At 38.9% G+C, this 21328-nt stretch overlaps 1 protein-coding gene across 3 annotated transcripts in view; it reads right to left on the bottom strand.

Annotated features, from left to right (window-relative positions):
* Positions 1-21328, bottom strand: part of SEC23IP (SEC23 interacting protein) — a 39508-nt gene that overhangs the window by 17649 nt on the left and 531 nt on the right. For all 3 annotated transcript variants that reach the window (XM_055300115.1, XM_055300114.1, XM_055300113.1), the window contains exons 2-12: positions 17251-17783; positions 14271-14490; positions 13256-13449; positions 10040-10129; positions 8384-8504; positions 7011-7100; positions 6019-6160; positions 4676-4884; positions 4209-4327; positions 3533-3685; positions 1208-1303 (exon numbers count right to left, since the gene is read on the bottom strand). In XM_055300115.1, the coding sequence (XP_055156090.1) occupies positions 1208-1303; positions 3533-3685; positions 4209-4327; positions 4676-4884; positions 6019-6160; positions 7011-7100; positions 8384-8504; positions 10040-10129; positions 13256-13449; positions 14271-14490; positions 17251-17783 (1967 nt within the window). The remainder of the gene's footprint in view (positions 1-1207; positions 1304-3532; positions 3686-4208; positions 4328-4675; positions 4885-6018; positions 6161-7010; positions 7101-8383; positions 8505-10039; positions 10130-13255; positions 13450-14270; positions 14491-17250; positions 17784-21328) is intronic.

Genomic DNA, 21328 nt, shown 5'->3' with positions numbered 1-21328 from the left:
GGGGAGTCTGATTCTCCCTCTCTCTCAGCATCTCCCCTCTTCCTGCTCATCCTTTCATGTCATGCTCTCTCTCTCAAATAAATAAAAGTTATAAATAAATAAATAAAAATTAAATGTAACAAGTGAGTTTTTCTGTAGTTGCTCTATTTCTTTTTACACTCTTTTTAGCTGTTTTGTTTTGTAATAAGTTTTACTTTTTGGTGGGCCTGGGTGGCTCAGTTAAGTACCTGCCTTCAGCTCGGGTCATGATCCCAGGGTCCTGGGATCAAGCCCTGAGTTGGGCTCCCTGCTCACCAGGGAGTCTCCTTCTCCCTGTCCCACTGCCCCTCATCCCTGCTTGTGCTCTTTCACTCGTTCTCTTTCAGACAAATAAATAAAATATTAAAAAAAAAAAGAATTTTTGCTTTTTGGTTATTATTTAATGAGATTTTAGTGGGTCTATTCTTACCTCTTCAGATGATGAGAACTGAGAAGGGAGAAAATGAGCTAACATTTATTAGCTTAACTTCTATGCATTAATTCAACCCTTTAAGGAAGGTAGCATCATTTGCATTTTAGAAATTAGGGAAACCAAGAATCTGAAAAGTTATGCAAATTAATCATGAATAAGGAGTTAAAAATGGTTGAACTGGGTAGCAGGACGACCAATTCATCCAACTATCCAAGGCTTACCCAGTTATTGCACCAGGAAATCCCCAAATACCAATATTAAAACTGAAAGTCCTGGGATCCCTGGGTGGCGCAGCGATTTAGCGCCTGCCTTTGGCCCAGGGCACGATCCTGGAGACCCGGGATCGAATCCCACGTCGGGCTCCTGGTGCATGGAGCCTGCTTCTCCCTCTGCCTATGTCTCTGCCTCTCTCTCTCTCTCTCTCTCTCTCTCTGTGTGTGTGTGACTATCATAAATAAATAAAAATTTTAAAAAATAATAAATAAATAAATAAATAAAAATAAATAAAACTGAAAGTCCTTCATCATTCTCTCAGTCTCAGGAAAACCAGGATGGTCAGTTACCCTAACTGGGATTGATATCTGGTTCTGGCTGACTCTAAAGTCTACACTTTCATCAGTTCTACCACTATGCCCTTGAGCAGGGAGCACACCAGTTGGCCCAACCATACTGGTATTAACGAAAACTTCCAAAATATAAACAAGCTAGTCAAATTATGAGTTTTGGTTTCAGTTTTAAGGGCAGAAATGAACTTACCAGTTTAACTGCTTTCTGTTTTACAAAGTTAGCTATCTTCTTTCTGGGTCCAAGAGGTATGCCCATTTCCTTCAGGTCATCAACTGTACACATAAGCTTTAAAAGAAAACAGACAAACAAGCACATTAGTTAATCTAATGATAGATGAAACTGGAATCAGGAAATGATAAAAAAAGAGGGGATCCCTGGGTGGCTCAGCGGTTTAGTGCCTGCCTTTGGCCCAGGGCGCGATCCTGGAGTCCCAGGATCGAGTCCCACGTCGGGCTCCCGGCATGGAGCCTGCTTCTCCCTCCTCCTGTGTCTCTGCCTCTCTCTCTCTCAATGTCTATCATGAATGAATGAATGAATGAATGAATAAATAAACCTTTAAAAAAAAAAAGGAAATGATAAAAAGGAACCATCCCATTGAAATCAATCTAAGATCCAGTCAATTTTTTAAAGTTAATTTGTTTATAGATCATAGATTTAGGTTGTAAAATCTGAGCCTTCTACATCTAAACCATTCTAGTCGTTTTTAGCAGAAAATACACACGTGCTGTACAAAATTCAAAAGCTACAGTCAAGCAGACGATGAAGTCTCTTACCACCACTCCTGTTCCAACCACCCAGTTCTCTCAGCAGCCACTACAATCTGCTCTCCTAGAGACAACTTCTGTATACACAGCACCTACATGGTTTTCCTTGGATGTATATACCCTGCTATGCAAATGGGACTGAACTGTGCACTTTTCACATAACATATCTTAGAAATCACTTCCTACCATTATCTCTGACACTGCCTTATTCACTCAACAGCTGCATTCTGTTATGTGCATGTACCATAAACTATTATACTAGTGTCCTCCTACTGGACACAGAAGGTGTTTCTAAGGTTTTGCTATCATAAACACTGTGCTATAGCAAGTATCTTTGTAGATGCTCTTGTGTAAATACCTCTATTGAAATTATTCCTGGTAGTCAAATTGCTGGGGCAAGAGATTGGTTTTTTGTTTTGGGGGGTTTTGTTTTGTTTTGTTTTGTTTTTGTATTTTAAAGATGTATTACCATCTTAACATAGGGAATAAATAGGACTGCTGGAGGGGAGGTAGGTAGGAGGGATGAGGTAACTTAGTGATGGGCATTGAGGAGGGAACATGATATAATGAGCACTGGGTATTATACATAACTGATGAATCACTGAATTCTACCTCTGAAACTAATATACTGCATGTTAATTAAATTGAACTTAAATAAAAATATTTTTAAATAAAATTTCCAACCCTGCCACCATTTTAAATACACTAAAATCTTCCTCAAAAAAAAAGTTATAATCCTTCATTAAAAAGGAAAAAATAGGGACACCAGGGTGGCTCAGTTGGTTAAGTGTCTGCCTTCAGCTCAGGTCATGATCCTGGGGTCCTGAGATCGAGTTCCATGGTGGGTTCCCTGCTCAGTGGGAGTCTGCTTCTCCCTCTCCCTCTGGTCCCACCCACCGCTTGTGAACTCTCTCAATCTATGTCAAATAAATAAAATTTTGGTAAAAATATTTACCAAACTGCTTTCCATGCGGGTTGTAGCAATTTAGTCTTACAAACAATATGTAAGGAAGCCTGTGTGGCTCAGTGGTTGAGAATCTGCCAACTCAGAGCCTGATCCCGGAGTCCCGGGATCGAGTCACACATCGGGCTCTTCAGAGGGAGCCTGCAGCTCACTCTGCCTACGTGTCTGCCTCTCTCTGTGTGTCTCTCATGAATAAATAAAGTCTTAAAAAAAAAAAAAAAACCAGTATGTAGATGGTGCCCACTTACCCTCACCCTGGCCCACATTATATACTAAGAAGTTTTTATTTTTGCCAAACCGAAAGGTTAAAAAAAACTCATTGTACCTTTAATCTTTCTCTCAAGAGTTTTCATAGGACAAAAAGCCATTTTTGTTATTTCCCTTTCTGTACATCATCTGTTCATATTCTTCACCTATTCTACTGTGTTGATGGCCTTTGTGGAATTAATTCAGAGGAGTTTTAAATAATACAGAAATAAATCTTTTGTCTCTAATGTGTGTTCCAAATAGTCTTCTTAATCATCACTGGCCTTTAGATGTTGTTTAGGAAATCTCCTGCTATCCAATTTTTCTTTTATGGCTTCTGGGTTTTGTGTCATACTTAGAAGCCCTCCCAGATTATACGAAAACACAAACAAACTCCTGTGTTTTTCAGTTTTTAAATATTTAAGTCTCTGCCTTATCAGAAATGTATCATGACGTAAGTGTTCAAATCATTCTTAATTTTTGATCTAATACACAAGAAAAACAATCTTAAACAAAAATGAATCAAAATATTCTCAGTACCAGAGATTCCATGTCAATCTTTTCCTTTTCAAATATGCTAACATATTCAGACAGGCTAAGTGCTTCCAGAGTTTCTTGCAAACTTAGGACTTCTTCATTTTCAATGTCAAGGTCACAGGACTCATCCGAAGTCAACTTTGGCTCTTCAGGTATCTTAAGGAAAAAAAAAAGTCGGGAACACTGCAAACCTCAGAAAAACTCCCATAAACTGTCCCCTGATCTACAGCAAATCTTAAACAATTTTGCTCCATATAGAAGTCATAATTTTGGGTAGTTTATCATCCAAAGTTTGAATATTCTGAAAAAGTTGTGAATAAATCACTCTTGTTCCCATTCCCTACAATAATTTACTTGACTTGTTTTTAATCAAAAACTTTTTTTCACATTTAAATTTATGATCCATAAGAAAGACAAGTGAGAAACTCAAGCTATATGATTCTATCATACTTATAAACCTCAGGGTACTTTGATTTATAAAGACATTTCAGGGGCACCTGGCCCACATAGTCAGAAATGCATAGGATTCTTGATCTTGAGGCTGCAAGTTTGAGCCCCATGCTGGGCATAGAGATTACTTAAACTTAAGAAAAAAAAAATTGTTTTTTCAGGAAACAGTTCAGACTTTAGGAAATTGTTTGGCTTCATCTCTAATCTAAATATGTTAACTGGGCCATACCTGTTTTTCCTGAAAATGTGGCTGCTTCACAACTCCATTAGCAACAGCAAAAGGTCCAGGAGACTTTGACAAATTCAAATCTTTTTGATTAGACAGGATGTCAAACAATATTAAAGAACCTAAAAAAAAAATTGCAGTTTGCTTTATAATGTACTAATACTTTTATAACACTAGGTAAATTCTCCCTTTTTTTTTCAAAGTCCCTAGGCAAAAGTCATACAAAAGTTCAATGTCAATCAAGATCTGATCATCAATACTCTTGTTTTACCAAACAGCAGAATAAACTAAAATAAAAGCATTCCTAGGTAATTGAAAAGCAAAGGTAGAACCTAAACTCAAAGCATTCACATCCACCCTTTATAAAACTTAAAATCTTTAATCCTAAATCTCATACTAGCAACGTCACCTTAAAGCAGTGATAACTCAACAAAAATTATGTTTAAAATGTGGATATTTGACAGTTTTACCTAAACTGTGACCAGCAACAGAGACTCCTCCTTTGAAGTCTGGATTCCGACTCATAAATAGTGCATGCAGGCGGTTTATCTCCATTCTCACTTTCTCCACAATCGTCTGACAGTAGGTGGGGCTATTGTAAAATAAAATATCTAGCAAGGTTTCATTGGTAAAGTGACGAAACCGACCAATACTTGGTAAAGTGATTTTCTTAATATTCCTGTTTTAGAAAGAAAAAGCAAATTCAGTCACCAGACACCTTCCAATCTACAGATTCTTTAAAATTGAGACAGTGATTTCTAAATATACGAGTATAAGAATTCCACAGACTAATTATGAGTTGATTCTGTAGACAGTTATTATAAATCAATCAAGATAAAACAAAAAATAAGTCATGTGTGCCTAGAACTATACTGTGACTTTGGGGATTCTCCAAAGAGTTATCACATAAAATAAGGCCCATGTAAAAATTTTAATTTTCTTTTTAAAGATGAAAGGCTACTCTTCCATTTTTCTTCCAATTAATTGGAAATCAGGATACCTGACAAAAACTGTGGTGGAAAGGACAACAGGGAATATAGCAAGGAATGAGAAAGGAGTTTCATGCACTGAAAATCTTTCTTGATTTGAGAATGGATATAGTGAAGTTCACGAACAACCACTCTCAAGATTACACTCTCATAAACAGGACTAACCATAGAATAATATATGGAATAACAGAGAATGCTATTTGCAGAATTAGTTTCATTAAAACATGTGCCCAGAACCATGATCTTCACTAAAATCCAGGTATGTTATTAGCCCTGTGTCCTAGCATAAATATTATCTAAATCTGTTTCTAAAAAAAAAAAAAAAAAAAAAAAAAAAAAAAAATTGACTGGGCTACTTTCAGTTGTCACAGTGCCTACAGATGTTGCTGGCCTTTTACAAGGACTGGAGATATTTTTGGCTGTTGGAGGTTGGGGGCGGAGGAGGGGGCACTGCTATTGCCCAGTGGGTAGAAGAAAGGATGCTCCTAAACATCCTACAATGTACAGGATAGCCTCCTGTATAACCTACTATAGATTAGAATAGTATTCTAAAACTGGCTTACATTTATCAGATTCTCTTAAATGTTTATAATAGGAATGCAGACACATATGCATGTGCACACATGCACAAACAAATGCATGCGCACATGGAAAAATAGCCAGTGTTTAAATCATATGTCATCAGAGCAACTATGTCATTTAAAGAAAGGATTAAATTTATTGAAAACATATGTTGAAGTTACAATAAACTATTTCATATTACGGTTTAAATTTTGAATCTAAGTTTGACTAATCTGAACAACGAGTTATCAAAGTCCACAAACCTGTCAACACCTGTGGCATCCCCACCCAAGGAACTATGCCAATGAACAGGAAGGAATTCCACTCTGCTTACTTTCCGATCGTCTAAAGATTTCTTGAAATGTGTCTGCAGCAATTTCAGAGAAACCACCCTAAAATCATCCACTTAAAAAAAAGAAAATCAGGGAAGACAAATTAAATTGATTAAATGTCCTAGCTTGATTGATATAGTTGGTAATTCCCTCAAATATTCTAGTACTTTTTATATAACAAACTTTTTAAGAAAAAAAAATAGGAATGACAAAATCAGTCCAAAAAGGAAAATACCCAACCTTTAGGAAGCTCTTTTTAATTTTTCAATATTTCAGAGGAATGTATAGAACAACTGAAAAACATTTAACTACCATTCCTGGAAGGCAGCACAGCACTATAGATACACACTCTGGAATAGAGGACCCCCACTCAAGAACCCACAGACCATGATACAGGAGAGGTCAACTTACACCTATGCACTTCAGTGCCTCACCTACTAGTAGGGAGAACAGCACCAGCACCTATACCCCCCTCAAGGTTTATTGTGAGAGGTGAGTAACACAACGTATGCAAAATGCCTGGTACAAATCAAGTATTCAATAGAACTATTATTATACAGATATAAAAATAAAACTTCAAAAATTTAAGTAAACCAGGCAGATTGTTCCATTAAACAACTTCAACTAATTCACTTTAAATCACCTCAATGCACAGGTATAGCTAGTTGCCAAAAGTGCCTAGGCAGAGGCTATTTGTCAGAAAGACTAATTTCCAAGATTCCTTCTAATTCTTCATTGTAGGATTTTATGAATTACCTATATCATAGAAGCAAATCAAGTATACATTATTTCCTAGTGACCACTTAAATCTCCTCTTACAGTTCCTCAGCCAGTAGTAAAGAGCTGGAAACTATCTCAAAAATTAACATTTAAAAGTTATCACTTCTCAATTCATTCCATGAAATAAAATGACTAATACTTACCACATTCAATAATGCTTCTAAAGCGCAAGTCACACACAGGTCCAATCCCATGTACCATGAACACCAAATGATCAACCCGAGGCATTTCCCCTACAAAAGAAATACATACATGCCTACACGCATACATACAAACTGGGAAATTGTTTGGGTTTTCGTATTTAAATAGCAATATTCTAGATACCCCTTTTGTCATCAAGATAGGGCAAAGAAATTCAAGACCCCTCCCAAGCTAGTAAGTTTCATCACTCTCTATAAAGGAGAAGAACAAAGCTCAAGGTCCATCTTGGCAAATAACAGTGAACTAGACCAAGAAGTGGAGGAATCATGCCACCTCTGATCCCAGATGCTACCAGCATATGATAACCAGCAGTTCTATACCTACTGGAGCATCTTCAAGTTATATATAGGAAAACCAAGTTAAATCTATTATTCTACTCTGGCATATAGAAACAACTACAAGTTAAATCTACTATTTTACTCTGGTTATTTTGTTCACATTCATAATTTGAGTACATTTATTTATGTTAGTAGTCGCATAAGGCAGTGAAACAAAAATGAAAGTATATAATCGTCAAAATAAAATTTGTATTTGGGCAGCCCCGGTGGCGCAGTGGTTTAGTGCCTGGGCGTGACGAGACCTGGGGTGTGATCCTGGAGACCCGGGATCGAGTCCCACATCAGGCTTCCTGCATGGAGCCTGCTTCTCCCTCTGTCTGTGTCTCTGCCTCTCTCTCTCTCTCTCTCTCTCTTCCTGTGTCTCTATGAATAAATAAACAAAATCTTTAAAAATAAATAAATAAAATAAAATCTGTATTTTAAATGGTGTAACAGGAGAGATCAAAGCACATACACTGGAGTAGGCATTGGCCAAATGGGCCTGTTTTTTATAAAGCTTTAATGGAACATGGCTATGCTCATTTGTTTACATACTACGTACAGATACTTCCACACTACAATGGCAGAGTTGAATACAGATGCAGCAAAGTCCATATAGCCTGAAACATTTACTATTTAGCCCTTAACAGAAAAAGTTTGCCAACTTCTGCACTACAGTAATACAAACATGAGACATGACCACAAAGGTCCAAAAATATTGCCAAGAGCCTAGTTTCAACCAGCAAAGTGCTTGTTCACAACAATACATATTTTAGAATCCATGTCACATGGTTTGTAGATCTTCAACAGAATTCTGTATTTAAAAATAAACAGATATAAAAGTAATAGAAGTAAAAGAAAGATATGTGCCAACCTGCCTGATTTCTGAATGCTATGGCAGGTAGTCCTAATAATTGCTTCTTTTTCATCATTCTAAAAAATGATGCTGAAAGAGAGGAGTCTAAAAATGACCTTGGCCCTTAGGAAGCGATACACACCGTCAGGAATCTCATCAAGGTTATCATCAATCCCACGCTTTACAACCCTGGGCCTTGTCTGTCCATCTTGTGTGGTTCCCCATTCATCTGGTACCGATGAAGGCTGGAACTGGACAATAACCTTCAAGACACGACAGAAGGATTATGACAGAGCTCAGGACCAAGACTATTTCCATTACAGGCTAAATAATTTATTTCAATACATAATAAACTACTTCATAATATAAATAGTTGACAAATCAAGTGTTATATTGTTCTCCCAAAACAATTTCTTTAACAGTCCTGCTAGTGTTCATTAACCGTTAAAACTAAGCAAATCAGTATCAGTATTTCCAATGCTTATACTAGAAAATACAGCAACTAAATCAGAAGTAATATACCTTGGTTTTAAAAATATAACATAAAAATCCAGGTTTACACATAAGAAATAAGGAAAATTACCTAGAATGGAGAAATCTTTGTCTTACAAAAATATTTAAGGCATAATCCTTTGAATAGCAAGATTCCCAATTAATTTACAAATTCAATTTCAATGCCAAAAACTGTTTTACCCACCATTTTTTAAGAAAACATGTATTTTGTTATAAATCAGCTTAATTTAGTCCCATGTCACGCAGAAATTTTTCTTTAAAAAAAAAGAGGCATGCAAGATGGTATGCAAAATTTTTATTTATGCATCAAAAAAAAAATGAAAAACAAGAGGTAAAAAGTAGTTACCATCAGGAGAAATGGGAAATGCAGAAGAGGCTTTTGTTTTATATTTTATTTCTTTATACTGTTTAAATTTGTTGACATATAAAGATTTTTTACTTATTTCAGTATCAATAAGGACTACAGAAGTGATAAGATTAAAATTTTGTTTTCTTGTATACTTCTCTAAAATAAATAAATAGCCTATGTTCTGAAAAATTACTGTATGCCAAGCATTATGCTGGATGTTTCTGTATAAATTACTTCATTTTATCTGAAATAAGACCCTGGGAGGTACTTATTACAAGTGAGGAATCTGGAACTCAAAGATATTAAGTATGGGAAATGAAAGAACACCCCTAATCAGTATCTTAAAAAAAAAAAAAAGTTTGTAGAGACAATACAAATAAGAAAAGGAAGGACATATCTTTAAAAGTGGAAACAAACCATTATCAAGGGTAAGGGGGGAAAAAAGGGTAGGGGGGACAAACTATGGCCTGCAAGCCAACTCTGAGCCACGACCTTTATAAATAAAGTTTTAGTGCAATAGACACACCCACCAGTTTATATATTATCTGCAGCTGCTCTCAGGCTACAGTGGCAGAGCTGACAGCTGCAGCAGAGATCACACAGCCTACGAAGAATTAAATATTTACTCTCTGGCCCTTTACAGAAAAAGCCTGCCGACCTCTGATCAAGTACAAACATTTGTCAAGCAACTTCAATGGTGCATACTAAGCTTCAGTTAATACGCTGCCATAAACAGAAACTTCATGAGAAAAATTTAAATTTAATTTTTGTTTCTATGATCAATGTGAATTATAGTAAGCTTTTAAAAACCATGCAATTGTTATAAATATATCCCTACAGAAGTTAATTAAAATGAACATGTTTTTATCAACCACATTCACCAAAATAATTAATAAAATGAACCTAATATTTTAATATCTTAAACAATAACATTACCTTTGGATTGTGCATAACGATTGTTTCTCCACTTGGGAATTCTAATCTACGGTGCCATTGATTCGTGGTCACTGCTTTTTTATATTCAGCCTAAAATAATGGAAACAAATAATCCAGTAAGACAAATCTATACCACATTGAGAAAAAGTGTGGAAGTATAACACAATGACAATAAAAATAATGTAACAGCAGCTGTTATGTATTAACACACTTGTCAGTCACTTTATACACGTTATTACCTCATTTAATTCCTCTCAACACTCCTAAATAAGACTATCCCCATTATATAGAAAAGAAAACAAAGGTTTACAAAGCCTATTATTTCCTAAGGCTGCTGTCACAAAGTACCACAAACTGAATGGCTTTTTTTTTTTAAGATTTATTTATTTATTCATGAGAGAGAGAGAGAGAGAGGCAGAGAGACATAGGCAGAGGGAGAAGCAAACTCACCATGGGGAGCCCAGTGCAGAACTCAATCCCAGGACCTCGGGATCACATCCCAAGCAGAAGGCAGACACTCAACCATTGAGCCACCCAGGCGTCCCAAACTGAATGGCTTCTAACAACAGAAATGTTATTATCTCACAGTTTTGGAGGCTAGAAGTCTGAAGTCAAGTGTAAGTGGGGCTATGTCCCTCAGAAACCTATAGGGAACTCCTTCCTTGCCTCCTCCAAGCTTCTGATGGTTTACCAGCAATCTTTAGTGTTCCTTGCTTATAGTCACATCACTCCCATTCTCTATTTTTACACAGTATGACATCAAGTCATACTGGATTAGGGGCCCACCCTTCTCCAGAATGATCTCATCTTAACTAACTATATCTGCAAGCATCCCATTTCCAGGTAAGATCATATTCAGAGGCACTAGAGGTTAGGACTTCAACACAACTTTCGGAGGGTGGAAAGGAGGACACAACTCAACCCCTATTAGACATTTTAAGTTCACAGCTACATGACATTACACACTGTAAACTAGCAACGGCAGAACTGCAGTTCACTCCCACCCTCAACTTTCCAACTCCAAAGACATGACTGTTGAGGAACTCCTGGGTGGCTCAGTCAGTGAAGCATCACCTTCCATGATTCCAGGGTCCTGGGACTGAGCCCCACATTGGGCTTCCTGCTCAGTGGGGAGCCTGCTTCTCCCTCTCCCTGATGCTCCCCCTGCTTGTGCTCTCTCTCCCTTTCAAATAAATAAAACCTTTAAAAAAAAAAATAAAAAGACCTGACTTTTGAACCATTTCCTTACTCTTCCTCCAGACAGAGTATTCTACTTTCAACAAGGTAAAAAAAAAAGGTCTGAGGGCCTCTTGGACAGAGACACAAGATGAAGTAAACTAGCACATCCACTGTCCAAAGTTATTTTGTGTGTGTGTGTGTTTTAATTATTAACAACGGTTATCTGACAATCATGTCAAAATAGATGAATTTCTTTTTGTCTCCCAATCACTGATTAATGATTCCTCTCTAACAGCCTCTATCCCTTTCACTCTTCCTCACCTGGCTTTTTGTAATTTTTACCATATTTATAATTATTAAAAGCAAGAATACAAATAAAAATGTTTAAAGGAAAAGAAGTTTTATCATCTTAAGAATTATTTGCACTTTTTCATATTCCCTTTCAATCCATAGCTTTAAAATAAATGTTGTCTGGTAGAGCAAGTTTCCACATGCCATTCTTCTAACAGCTTATTCTTTTTTCTTTTTTTTTTTTTTTAAGATTCTATTCATTCATGAGACACAGAGAGAGAGAGAGGCAGAGACATAGGCAGAGGGAGAAGCGGGCTCCCTTCAGGGAACCCGATGCAGGACTTGATCCCAGGACCAGGGAATCACAACCTGAGCCTAAGGCAGACGCTCAACTGCTGAGCCACCCAGGGATCCCAGTCTTGGTTATTCTTGATACTTTGACCCTTCCATATAAAATTCAGGAGGAGTTTACAGATTTTACCTTAAAAACTCTGACGTGATTTTGATTGGGATTACATAAAATTTATAAAATAACTTGGAAAGAACGGACATCTTAACTGTGCATCTGTGAACATATTTAGTTCCATTTCTTGAGATCATCTTTTATAACCTTTAATTCTGTTTCATAGTTTTCCTCCACAAGTTCATGTAGGTATTTGTCAGACCTTTTCCTACTCAGCCTATGGTTTTGTTAGTGTTATAAATAGCATCTTTTTTTTTTTTTATGGGTGCTAGTTATTTCTTTCTTTTTTTAATGTAGGCTCCATGTCCAACATGGGGCTCAAACTCACAACCCTGAGATCAAGAGTCACGCACTCTACCACCTAGGCCAACCAGTAGCTCCCCCAGTTAGTTTTTTTTTTTTTAATTTCTATTTATTTATGATAGTCACACAGAGAGAGAGAGAGGCAGAGACACAGGCAGAGGGAGAAGCAGGCTCCATGCACCGGAAGCCCGACGTGGGATTCGATCCCGGATCTCCAGGATCGCGCCCTGGGCCAAAGGCAGGCACTAAACCGCTGCGCCACCCAGGGATCCCCAGTTAGTTATTTCTATTGCATAGGAATACCATTAACTCTGTGTGTGTTGATTTTATATCCAGACTTGTGCTATTGATAATTGTAAAAGTTCTCCTGACTTTCTATATGGATAATCATGTCATCATCAAATAGGTGTTTTTCTATTTCCAACTCTTCTCTTGTCTCAGGGCTCTCATAGGACAGGATCACCTACACAATATTGAGAAATATGTCTGCTTCTCTTCTCATTGGCTTTTTCACTTCTTAACCTCCTCTGCATCTTCCCTGATCTGGTCTCAGCATCATGAAAGAGGCTGCAGAGGAGCTATGATCTCCCTCGGTTAAGAACAGCCATGTGTTATTGAGATGATCAATAGGTAGCTCTCCCACCCTCAAAGCCAGTGTCACCCATTTATAATCAAATACAACTGAGATAAAGTGAATACTTTTAGATACTGCTTAGACTTTATACTTAGACTATATGCTATAGCCTATGTTTTTTAAAGAAAAGCATAAAGGAATAAAGCCCAAGGTCACCTGGGTGGCTCATCAGCTAAGCACTTGCCTTCCGCGTAGGGCGTGATCCTGGAGTCTGGGGATCAAGTTCACATCGAGCTCCCTGCATGGAGCCTGCTACTCTCTCCGCCTGTGTCTCTGCCTCTCTCTCTGTGTCTCTCATGAATAAATAAAATATTTTTTTTTAAAAAAAGGAATAAAGCCCACATACCTCTAATTTTTCACTGAACTCCTCTGTATAGGGAATAAATCTGCTGTCTGTGTCCCCTTTGTAAAACCAAGTACAGCGTCTCACTTCAGCGGGCTCCTCCTCCCAGTACACGGCCTTCCTCACTCGATCATAGAGATAAACATCATAGCGCCCTCCATCGGTGCCTAGAACGACGCTCTCCGGATCTGGCTGGACTGGAGTATAAAATCCACATTTTAACCCAACAGTTACAAGAAATGTTTAAGAGTAATAAATAATGAATATGGTAACTGGCTGATCCTAAAAGACAAAGAACTAAGCCCATTTTTGTTTAAAAATAGAAGTTTACGATCAATTTGTGCTGCTCAAAACTAGGACTCTTCTTAAGTGAAGAAAAAATAGCCACAGTGAAGTTTTAAAACATGATCATGAAAAAAAAATCATAAAATCATTCAAGTAACTGGTGGGTTTCCATTTTTTCATCAAAACAGCAATGCTCCATGAAATATATTTCTAGAGGGTACTAACAAGTGATTGTTACATCCCATGATGAAATATCATCAGGATAAACACAAACACATATTCTCTACACTCCAATCTCAATACCTTCACACACTTCAGTGCACTACCTCAAAAAGGTATATGGAGTGAAATCACTGCCAAAACTCACCTGATCATAGAACACTTTTCAGAGCGTCTTCAGGAACAAGAGTTCCAAAGAAGATGTTTTATAAATGCCCGTAACTATAAATGAATAAGGGAAATAACGAAAATTGACACCCACCTTATAGGAACTACTCTATTTCTCTAATCTAAAACACCTTTAAACAAAGAAGAAAATTATTAAAACACTTCCTTAAAAACCTTGCTCTAATAACTCAGGACGTACATTAATATCATTATCTTAAGGTATTGTCTGGTGGAGTCCACCAGGACTAAGGAATCTGACACACACAAAAAGCGAGCCATGGATAAATCACTCTTTACTTCTTCTCGTCCTAAAATCAAATACAGGCGATGCATAATCAGTGCTTACCTGAATTATAGATTTCTTCAAGATTCAAAGAGTCAAACACACTGAAAGGCATCCATAGCTGTTTGTATTCTACCTCCTTGCAGTAAAACCAATGGGGCTGAACAGGTTCGTACTGGTTCTGAAGTAGAAAAGGTGGCGCGTGCACAGAGGGACCTGCAGGTCTAGCAAGTGCCTGCTGTTGCGTTGGAGGGCTCAACCCTGATGGCACTGAAGGAGGAATCTGAAGGAGCCAAAAAAATTAGGACTATGTCATTACTCCAAAAAAAAATTCCATGTACGCCTCAGACCCAGAGATGTTTGTAATGATTACCCTACACATATTTCTAGACAACCGTTTAGATTAATAATTAGGCCTTAAAGCAACTCAAATTTTTAAAGAACCTAACAAAGCCCAACACCAGTGTTATCTGGGCTTTCTCACATTGATAGCAAAGTAAACCAGCACCTTCACAGAAATGAATCTAGCAGTTATGTCTTCTACAATTTAGTTCATCTTTATAACTTGTACATTTCTTGACCTGGCCACTTCTAAGAACTCAACCTAAAGATGTAATTAAGAAACAAGTAAAAATTTACCTACAAAGATGTACACAAAAGGTCATTTATAATAGAAAATCACTGGACACAATCTAAATGTCTAACAGAGACCTGATTAAGTAATGTTACTTAAATGTTGGAATTCTCTAGAACTATTAAAAATAATTTTAGAAAATAATCTTAACATCTATAAAATGTTCACAGAAATATATTTGTCTAAAATATAACAAAGATGGGATCCCTGGGTGGCGCAGCAGTTTGGCGCCTGCCTTTGGCCCAGGGCGCGATCCTGGAAACCCGGGATCGAATCCCACATCGGGCTCCCGGTGCATGGAGCCTGCTTCTCCCTCTGCCTGTGTCTCTGCCTCTCTCTCTCTCTCTCTCCGTGTGACTGTCATAAATAAATAAAAAAATAAAATAAAATAAAATATAACAAAGACATAGAACAAAATGAAAAAAGGGGTTATTTGAGGGACAATTTTTAATTATTTGGCTATTCTGCATTTTTCAAATTTTCTACACTGGAAATAATTCTAAAATCAGAATGCAATTATTTTAAAGATTTTTAATTGAAAGTCATTTTGGGATGCTGTATCAACGTTAAAGTTACTGAGGTTAACTGTACTGTGGTTATGTTAAAGAACTTTCTTATTCTTAGGAAATACACACAAGAATACTTAGGAGTAAAGAGTCATCATGTATTCTACTAACCAAGTGTTTCCCAAAACAATTGCAGATAACACAGTGAGAACAGGAGAGAGAGGATGCCCAAATGTGTGAGAGAACACATGTTCACAGTGACAGAACAAATGGGGTAAAAGGTTAATGACAGGTAAACATAGGTTAAGGTGCTGGAGTGCTGTTTGTGCTATTTTTATTTTTGCAACTTTCTTTTCTCTTTTTAAGCAGGCTCCACACCCAACAGAGAGCCCAGTGAAGGGCTCGAACTCACAAAGAGTTGGACGCTTAACTGACTGAGCCACCCAGGTGCCCTTGCAACTTTAAGTCTCAAATTACCATTTTTAAAATTCTTAGTTAGAAATTGTTCCAAAAATTTAACCAAAAAACTAGCATGTTAACTATACCACACACTGTGATTCTAGTTACCTTCCAATATGCTGAAATCTAATATTATCAAAAGTTTGCACGTTGATAGGATTTAAATTAATAAAACAGAGTCCATTCTCTATCCCTAAGAGAGAAGTTAGGTTTTACTCTGATTATAATATCACTATCTCTGCCGCACTGGGTTGGGTTCTTAATTTTTCCTTTTAATCATTTCCCTTTTTCTGATTCAGTTGATTTCCCTGTGGAAGTCCGTTGAACAATTAGCTGGGAAAAGAGCATAAGGGAATTCATAAAATTTACCCAATGCAAATATTGTTCAATCACCCTCCTGAGATAGAGTCTGACTGTCCAGATCCAAATTTCATAATGTAAATAAAATAAATTCAAATTGGAATAATGAATTTTAGTCTCTGTAATTGAATGTTTTGACTGAACAGGATAATTAAAAAATGAGAAATTGGCAGTCTGTTTTTTTTTTAAAGATTTATTTTTTTTTAATTTTTTATTTATTTATGATAGTCACACAGAGAGAGAGAGAGAGAGGCAGAGACACAGGCAGAGTGAGAAGCAGGCTCCATGCACCGGGAGCCTGACGTGGGATTCGATCCCGGGTCTCCAGGATCGCGCCCTGGGTCAAAGGCAGGCGCTAAACCGCTGCGCCACCCAGGGATCCTGGCAGTCTGTTAATAACTGCTTGAACTCTCACATATCCCCAGAAGACATTATTGGTATCTTACACTAAAATCTGGAAATAACTAACATGTAGTTAACTCATTAAAATCAAGTACCACCTTCCATAAACTGAGAATATAAACTAATACATGAACCATTTGATGAGCTACCTTTAAACGAACGTTTACTTCAAAGCACATAGCTTACAAAAAATGCCCTCTGAAAATAGTTTGTCATCACATTGGCTTTTAAAAGTGCAGTGTTTGGGCAGCCCAGGTGGCTCAGCAGTATAGCGCCGCCTGCGGCCCAGGGTGTGATCCTGGAGACCCAGGATCAAGTCCCATGTCGGGCTCCCTGCATGGAGCCTGCTTCTCCCTTGGCCTGTGTCTCTGCCGATTTCTATCTCTCTCTCTCTCTCTCTCTCTCTAAAGTGCAGTGATTTTAAAAACATAAGCTGAGAGAGAAATAAAAAATCACAGTGAGGGCACCTGGGTGGCTCAGTGGTTGAGCATCTGCCTTCAGCTCAGGTCGTGATCCCAGGGTCCTGGGATCAAGTCCCACATAGGGCTCCCCACAGGGAGCCTGCTTCTCCCTCTGCCTATGTCTTTGCCTCTCTCTGTGTGTCTCTCATGAATAAATAAAATCTTAAAAAAAAAAAAAAAAGATCACAGTGAATAGCTAGGATATAAACACGTTTCCTTACCGGTGGCAGAGATCCTACAGGCATCTGGTACATCTGAACAGGGGGTCCGGGGGGTGGAGGATGGGTGGGATGGCCTTGTGTATGGCACTGTTGCAGCTGTGGTGGTGCAATATAAGGATTAGCCCGGCTGCTCACAGGAGTATGACGATACGGATTATGTCCCTGTTGGGGTGTTCCTTGCGGTGGGCTCCCAAAATTGGAAGGAGGGAGACTACTCGGCTGAGAAGGCAGATAAGTATTCATTCCCATCTGTGAAGAAGGTGGAGCACCATACTGAGCCTTCGAAATGGATGGTGAACATGCATTCAACACATCTTGGGATCCGGTTGTGAAAGGGAGAGCAGCTGGGGACTTGAAGAATGCTGAGTGTCCAGCTGATGTTGCCACAGTTGTTAACGGTGACTGTCCAATATTCCCAAAAGGATCACTACTGCTTGATACCTGAGAGAAGTAACTAAATGTCTGTGGGGTAGATGTGTGAGCAGAAGTCTGACCAAGGAAGCTGTCCTCCTCACCAACATCTGTGGAATCCTCTGAAAGGGAACCAGAGAGCAAACACTTTAAAGGATAGTCTATTGTTCTGCAGATATGATCCTATATGGCAGATCTAGCAACTGTATCTTTCATTTTGTTGTTCTATTTCTGCACTACTGAAAAAAAAAAAAGAAAACCTTTTTCTTTGAAATGAAAAACTAGAGAATATGAATAAGAAACAACAAAAGAACGGAAAAATTAGAATTCATCCATAAGCCCACCTCCCAATCACTGTTAACAATTTGGTACATGAATTTTTATATTTTTTGACAAATATAAATAGTTACATATTTATTTTGTCAATATACATAAGTTATACATATTTGTATGAAGATATTTTCTTTTTTTTTTTTAAAGATTCTATTTATTTATTCATGAGAGACACAGAGAGAGAGAGGCAGAGACACAGGCAGAGGGAGAAGCAGGCTCCATGCTGGGAGCCCGACATGGGACTCGATCACGGGTCTCCAGGATCACGCTCTAGGCCAAAGGCAGGCGCTAAACTGCTGAGCCACCCAGGGATCCCGTATGAGGATATTTTCAAAAACAAAATCTGGGACGCCTGGGTGGCTCAGTGGCTGAGCTTCTGCCTTTGGCCCAGGGTGTGATCCTGGAGTCCCGGGATCGAGTCCCACATCGGGCTCCCTGCATGGAGCCTGCTTCTCCTCTCTCTGCCTGTGTCTCTGCCTCTCTCTCTGTGTCTCTCATGAATAAATAAATGAAATCTTCAAAAAAAAAATCTGTACCTACTATTTTTAAATCTCGTTTTGAATTTTTTCCTGGTAAAAAATAATTCAAATATTATTCCATTACCAAAATACACATAATTTTATTTCTACAGTAACAAGAAATTTAAGTACAGATATGACTCTATCAACAAGAAGGGGTGTGTCAGGGCTCTTACCTACAAAGCATTCATTGTACAAATGAACATGCAGTATTTGTATTCCCAAGGCAAAGTAGGTCAACCATTAATTGCCATCCCTAAAGTCACACAGTAATACAACCAGATAGCTAGTCATTAGAGAATGCCAAATCATGAAAAAAAGTTATTTTCTAACCGAAGTTCTCATCACTTCCCTTTGCCCAAACTGATCTTCGCTGCAGGTATTATCAACATCAAATTATCTTCTCTTCTGTAACCAAGTTGTAAAATAAAAGGATTTTCCCTCTATTCGGCCTCAAAAGTCCAGCCTGCTCTTCCGAAGCTTTTATAAGCCTTAGCCTGTAGAAACTTTCCTCTTCCTAATCTTTTCCTTCTCCAGTCTCATTCCCTCTTATCTCCTACTGCTAGAAGCACGAATCCCAACGGAGGACCCACACCCAGCAGACAGTACACTGTGATCCTTGTCCGACCGGCCTTCTTTCAAGCTTCAGAATCCTTCTTGACCTCGGCAGAAGAAGGCCACTGGACCCAACAGTGATTCTGGCTTGAGCTTCTCTGTTACTCCATTCTATTTCTCACATATCAATTTAACTAAGATACTCTACTATTCTAAATACTTTTCTCAGTTGTTTCTTTGTAACTAAAAATAAAATATCACCTCCTGCACAAAGCCCTTTGTCTACTGGTTCTATTCCCCTTTTTGGTAACATTTCCAGTGCCCACTCTCTCTTTTCATCTGCCTGGACTTCACTTGTTTTATTTCTCAGTTCATCTCTCAACACTAAAAACATGGAATGGGAAAAAAACCTCTGTGGTATCCTTTGTCCTTTAAGACAACTTAGGATCAGCTTGATCCAAGAAACTTTTTTCTACTTAGCATCAATTGTAAATGGAATGCTGATCTCAAAATGCTGCCAGCTCCCCTCAGGGGCACTCTCTAATTACACGTGGACACATTTGGTAAAAGACACTCACAACTTTAATGAGCACTTGTACACTCGTGACACTCCCAGCTGTCTCAAACCGAGACTGCTCTCATGTGCTCCAGAATCTATTACTCAACTGCTTCCTCAAACTTTTGGCAGATACAGCCACATACACCTCAAACTCGGTAAGCCTGAAAATGAATGTATCACCTTAACCATCCCCCTTCATGTGCTTCTTTTACTACCTGGCTCAACAGATGTTTGCCAACATCCATCCAGACACTCAAATCAAAACATCGTCTCTTAGGCTCCCCCACCCTCGTCATTTCTCAATCCCTTCATTCAATCCTTCAGATACACATTCAAGAAACATGTACACAGGGGCGCCTGGGTGGCTAAGTTGGTTTCACACGTCTGCCTTCGGCTCAGATCATGATCTCAGGATCCTGGGATTGAGCCCCGCACCAGGCTCCCTGCTCAGCGGGGAGTCTGCTTCTCTCTCTCTCTCTCTCTCTCTCTCTCTCTGCCCCTCCCCACCCCCGCTCATGCTGTCTCTTTCTCTCTCAAATAAATAAATAAAATCTTTTTAAAAAAGGGTGGGAGGGGGGATCCTGGGTGGCTCAGCGGTTTAGCACCTGCCTTTGGCCCAGGGCATGATCTTGGAGTCCCGGGATCAAGTCCCGTGTCGGGCTCCCTGCTTCTCCCTCTGCCTGTGTCTCTGCCTCTCTCTCTGTGTGTGTCTATCATGAATAAATAAATAAAATCTTTTTTTAAAATCTTTAAAAAAAAAAGTAATAAAGAAACATGTAGATTGTATTCATTATATGCCAGCTAAGGAGCCAGGTCTTTGGGCTAAAAAAACTGAAAGAAGAGAAGCACGCTGACAGTGCCAGTGCCGACAGTCTGACCTCCAGTGAGTTACTAAGTCAAACAATTTATAGACTAAAAAAATCTCTCACCTCTCATCCCTGGTCCTCATGCCCAACGTGGCTGGCTAGGGCTAGAGTGCCATCCGCTCTACCAGACTGACCACTCTTGTTACAGTCAGCTTTCCTCCGCTGCAATTTCAGAAAGCTCCAGTCTTTCTGAAACATACCTCTAAGTTTACTGCCTTGTTAACTTAAAGTCCTCCGAAGGCTCCCGCACAACCCATAGGAGGAACCATAAACTCCCCCGCACGGTATTCGAGGCCCTGAGTGGTCAGGCTGTACCACTGACTACTCGAGCCACTCCTCTGCACGCACTCTAGCACACTCTGTAGCAGGAGCTGCAGACTTGCAGGAAGGCCACAGTCCAAATAGCGAGGCGGATACGTGGCCTTCACAAACATGATACAAAAACCAATCCGCCTCTCATTACAGCCTTATACGAGGCTGGCCAGATAGGCACAGTGAAGCAGCACAGAGAGGGAAAGTAACATGCCTGGAGCCCTACAGCAATTAATTCCTGGCAGAGCCAGGGCTGAAACACGGTCTGCGCTCCTAAATACCATGCTCTGGGTTATGTCCCGCAGCCATGAAAAAGCAACACCCCTAGACAACAACAAAGAGATGGATGAGCTGGGGTGCGCACAGAAGTGGGGGCCAAGGAGAACCAGAAAGAGCTTCCTAGACAAAGTGAAGCGCTGCATTCTGTGCCTCCACTTGGCAGGTATTACACGTCTACCCTAGGGGATACCCGACTGTAACCTAGTTACGGGGCACTAACTTCTTCGCGTTCCCCGCCAGCACCG

This window comes from Nyctereutes procyonoides, unplaced genomic scaffold (genome assembly GCF_905146905.1).
Source record: "Nyctereutes procyonoides isolate TBG_1078 unplaced genomic scaffold, NYPRO_anot_genome, whole genome shotgun sequence".
In the NCBI taxonomy this organism is placed as follows: Eukaryota; Metazoa; Chordata; class Mammalia; order Carnivora; family Canidae; genus Nyctereutes; species Nyctereutes procyonoides.
The sequence above is the reverse complement of the archived record's forward strand: the minus strand, read 5'-3'. Positions and strand labels throughout refer to the sequence as shown.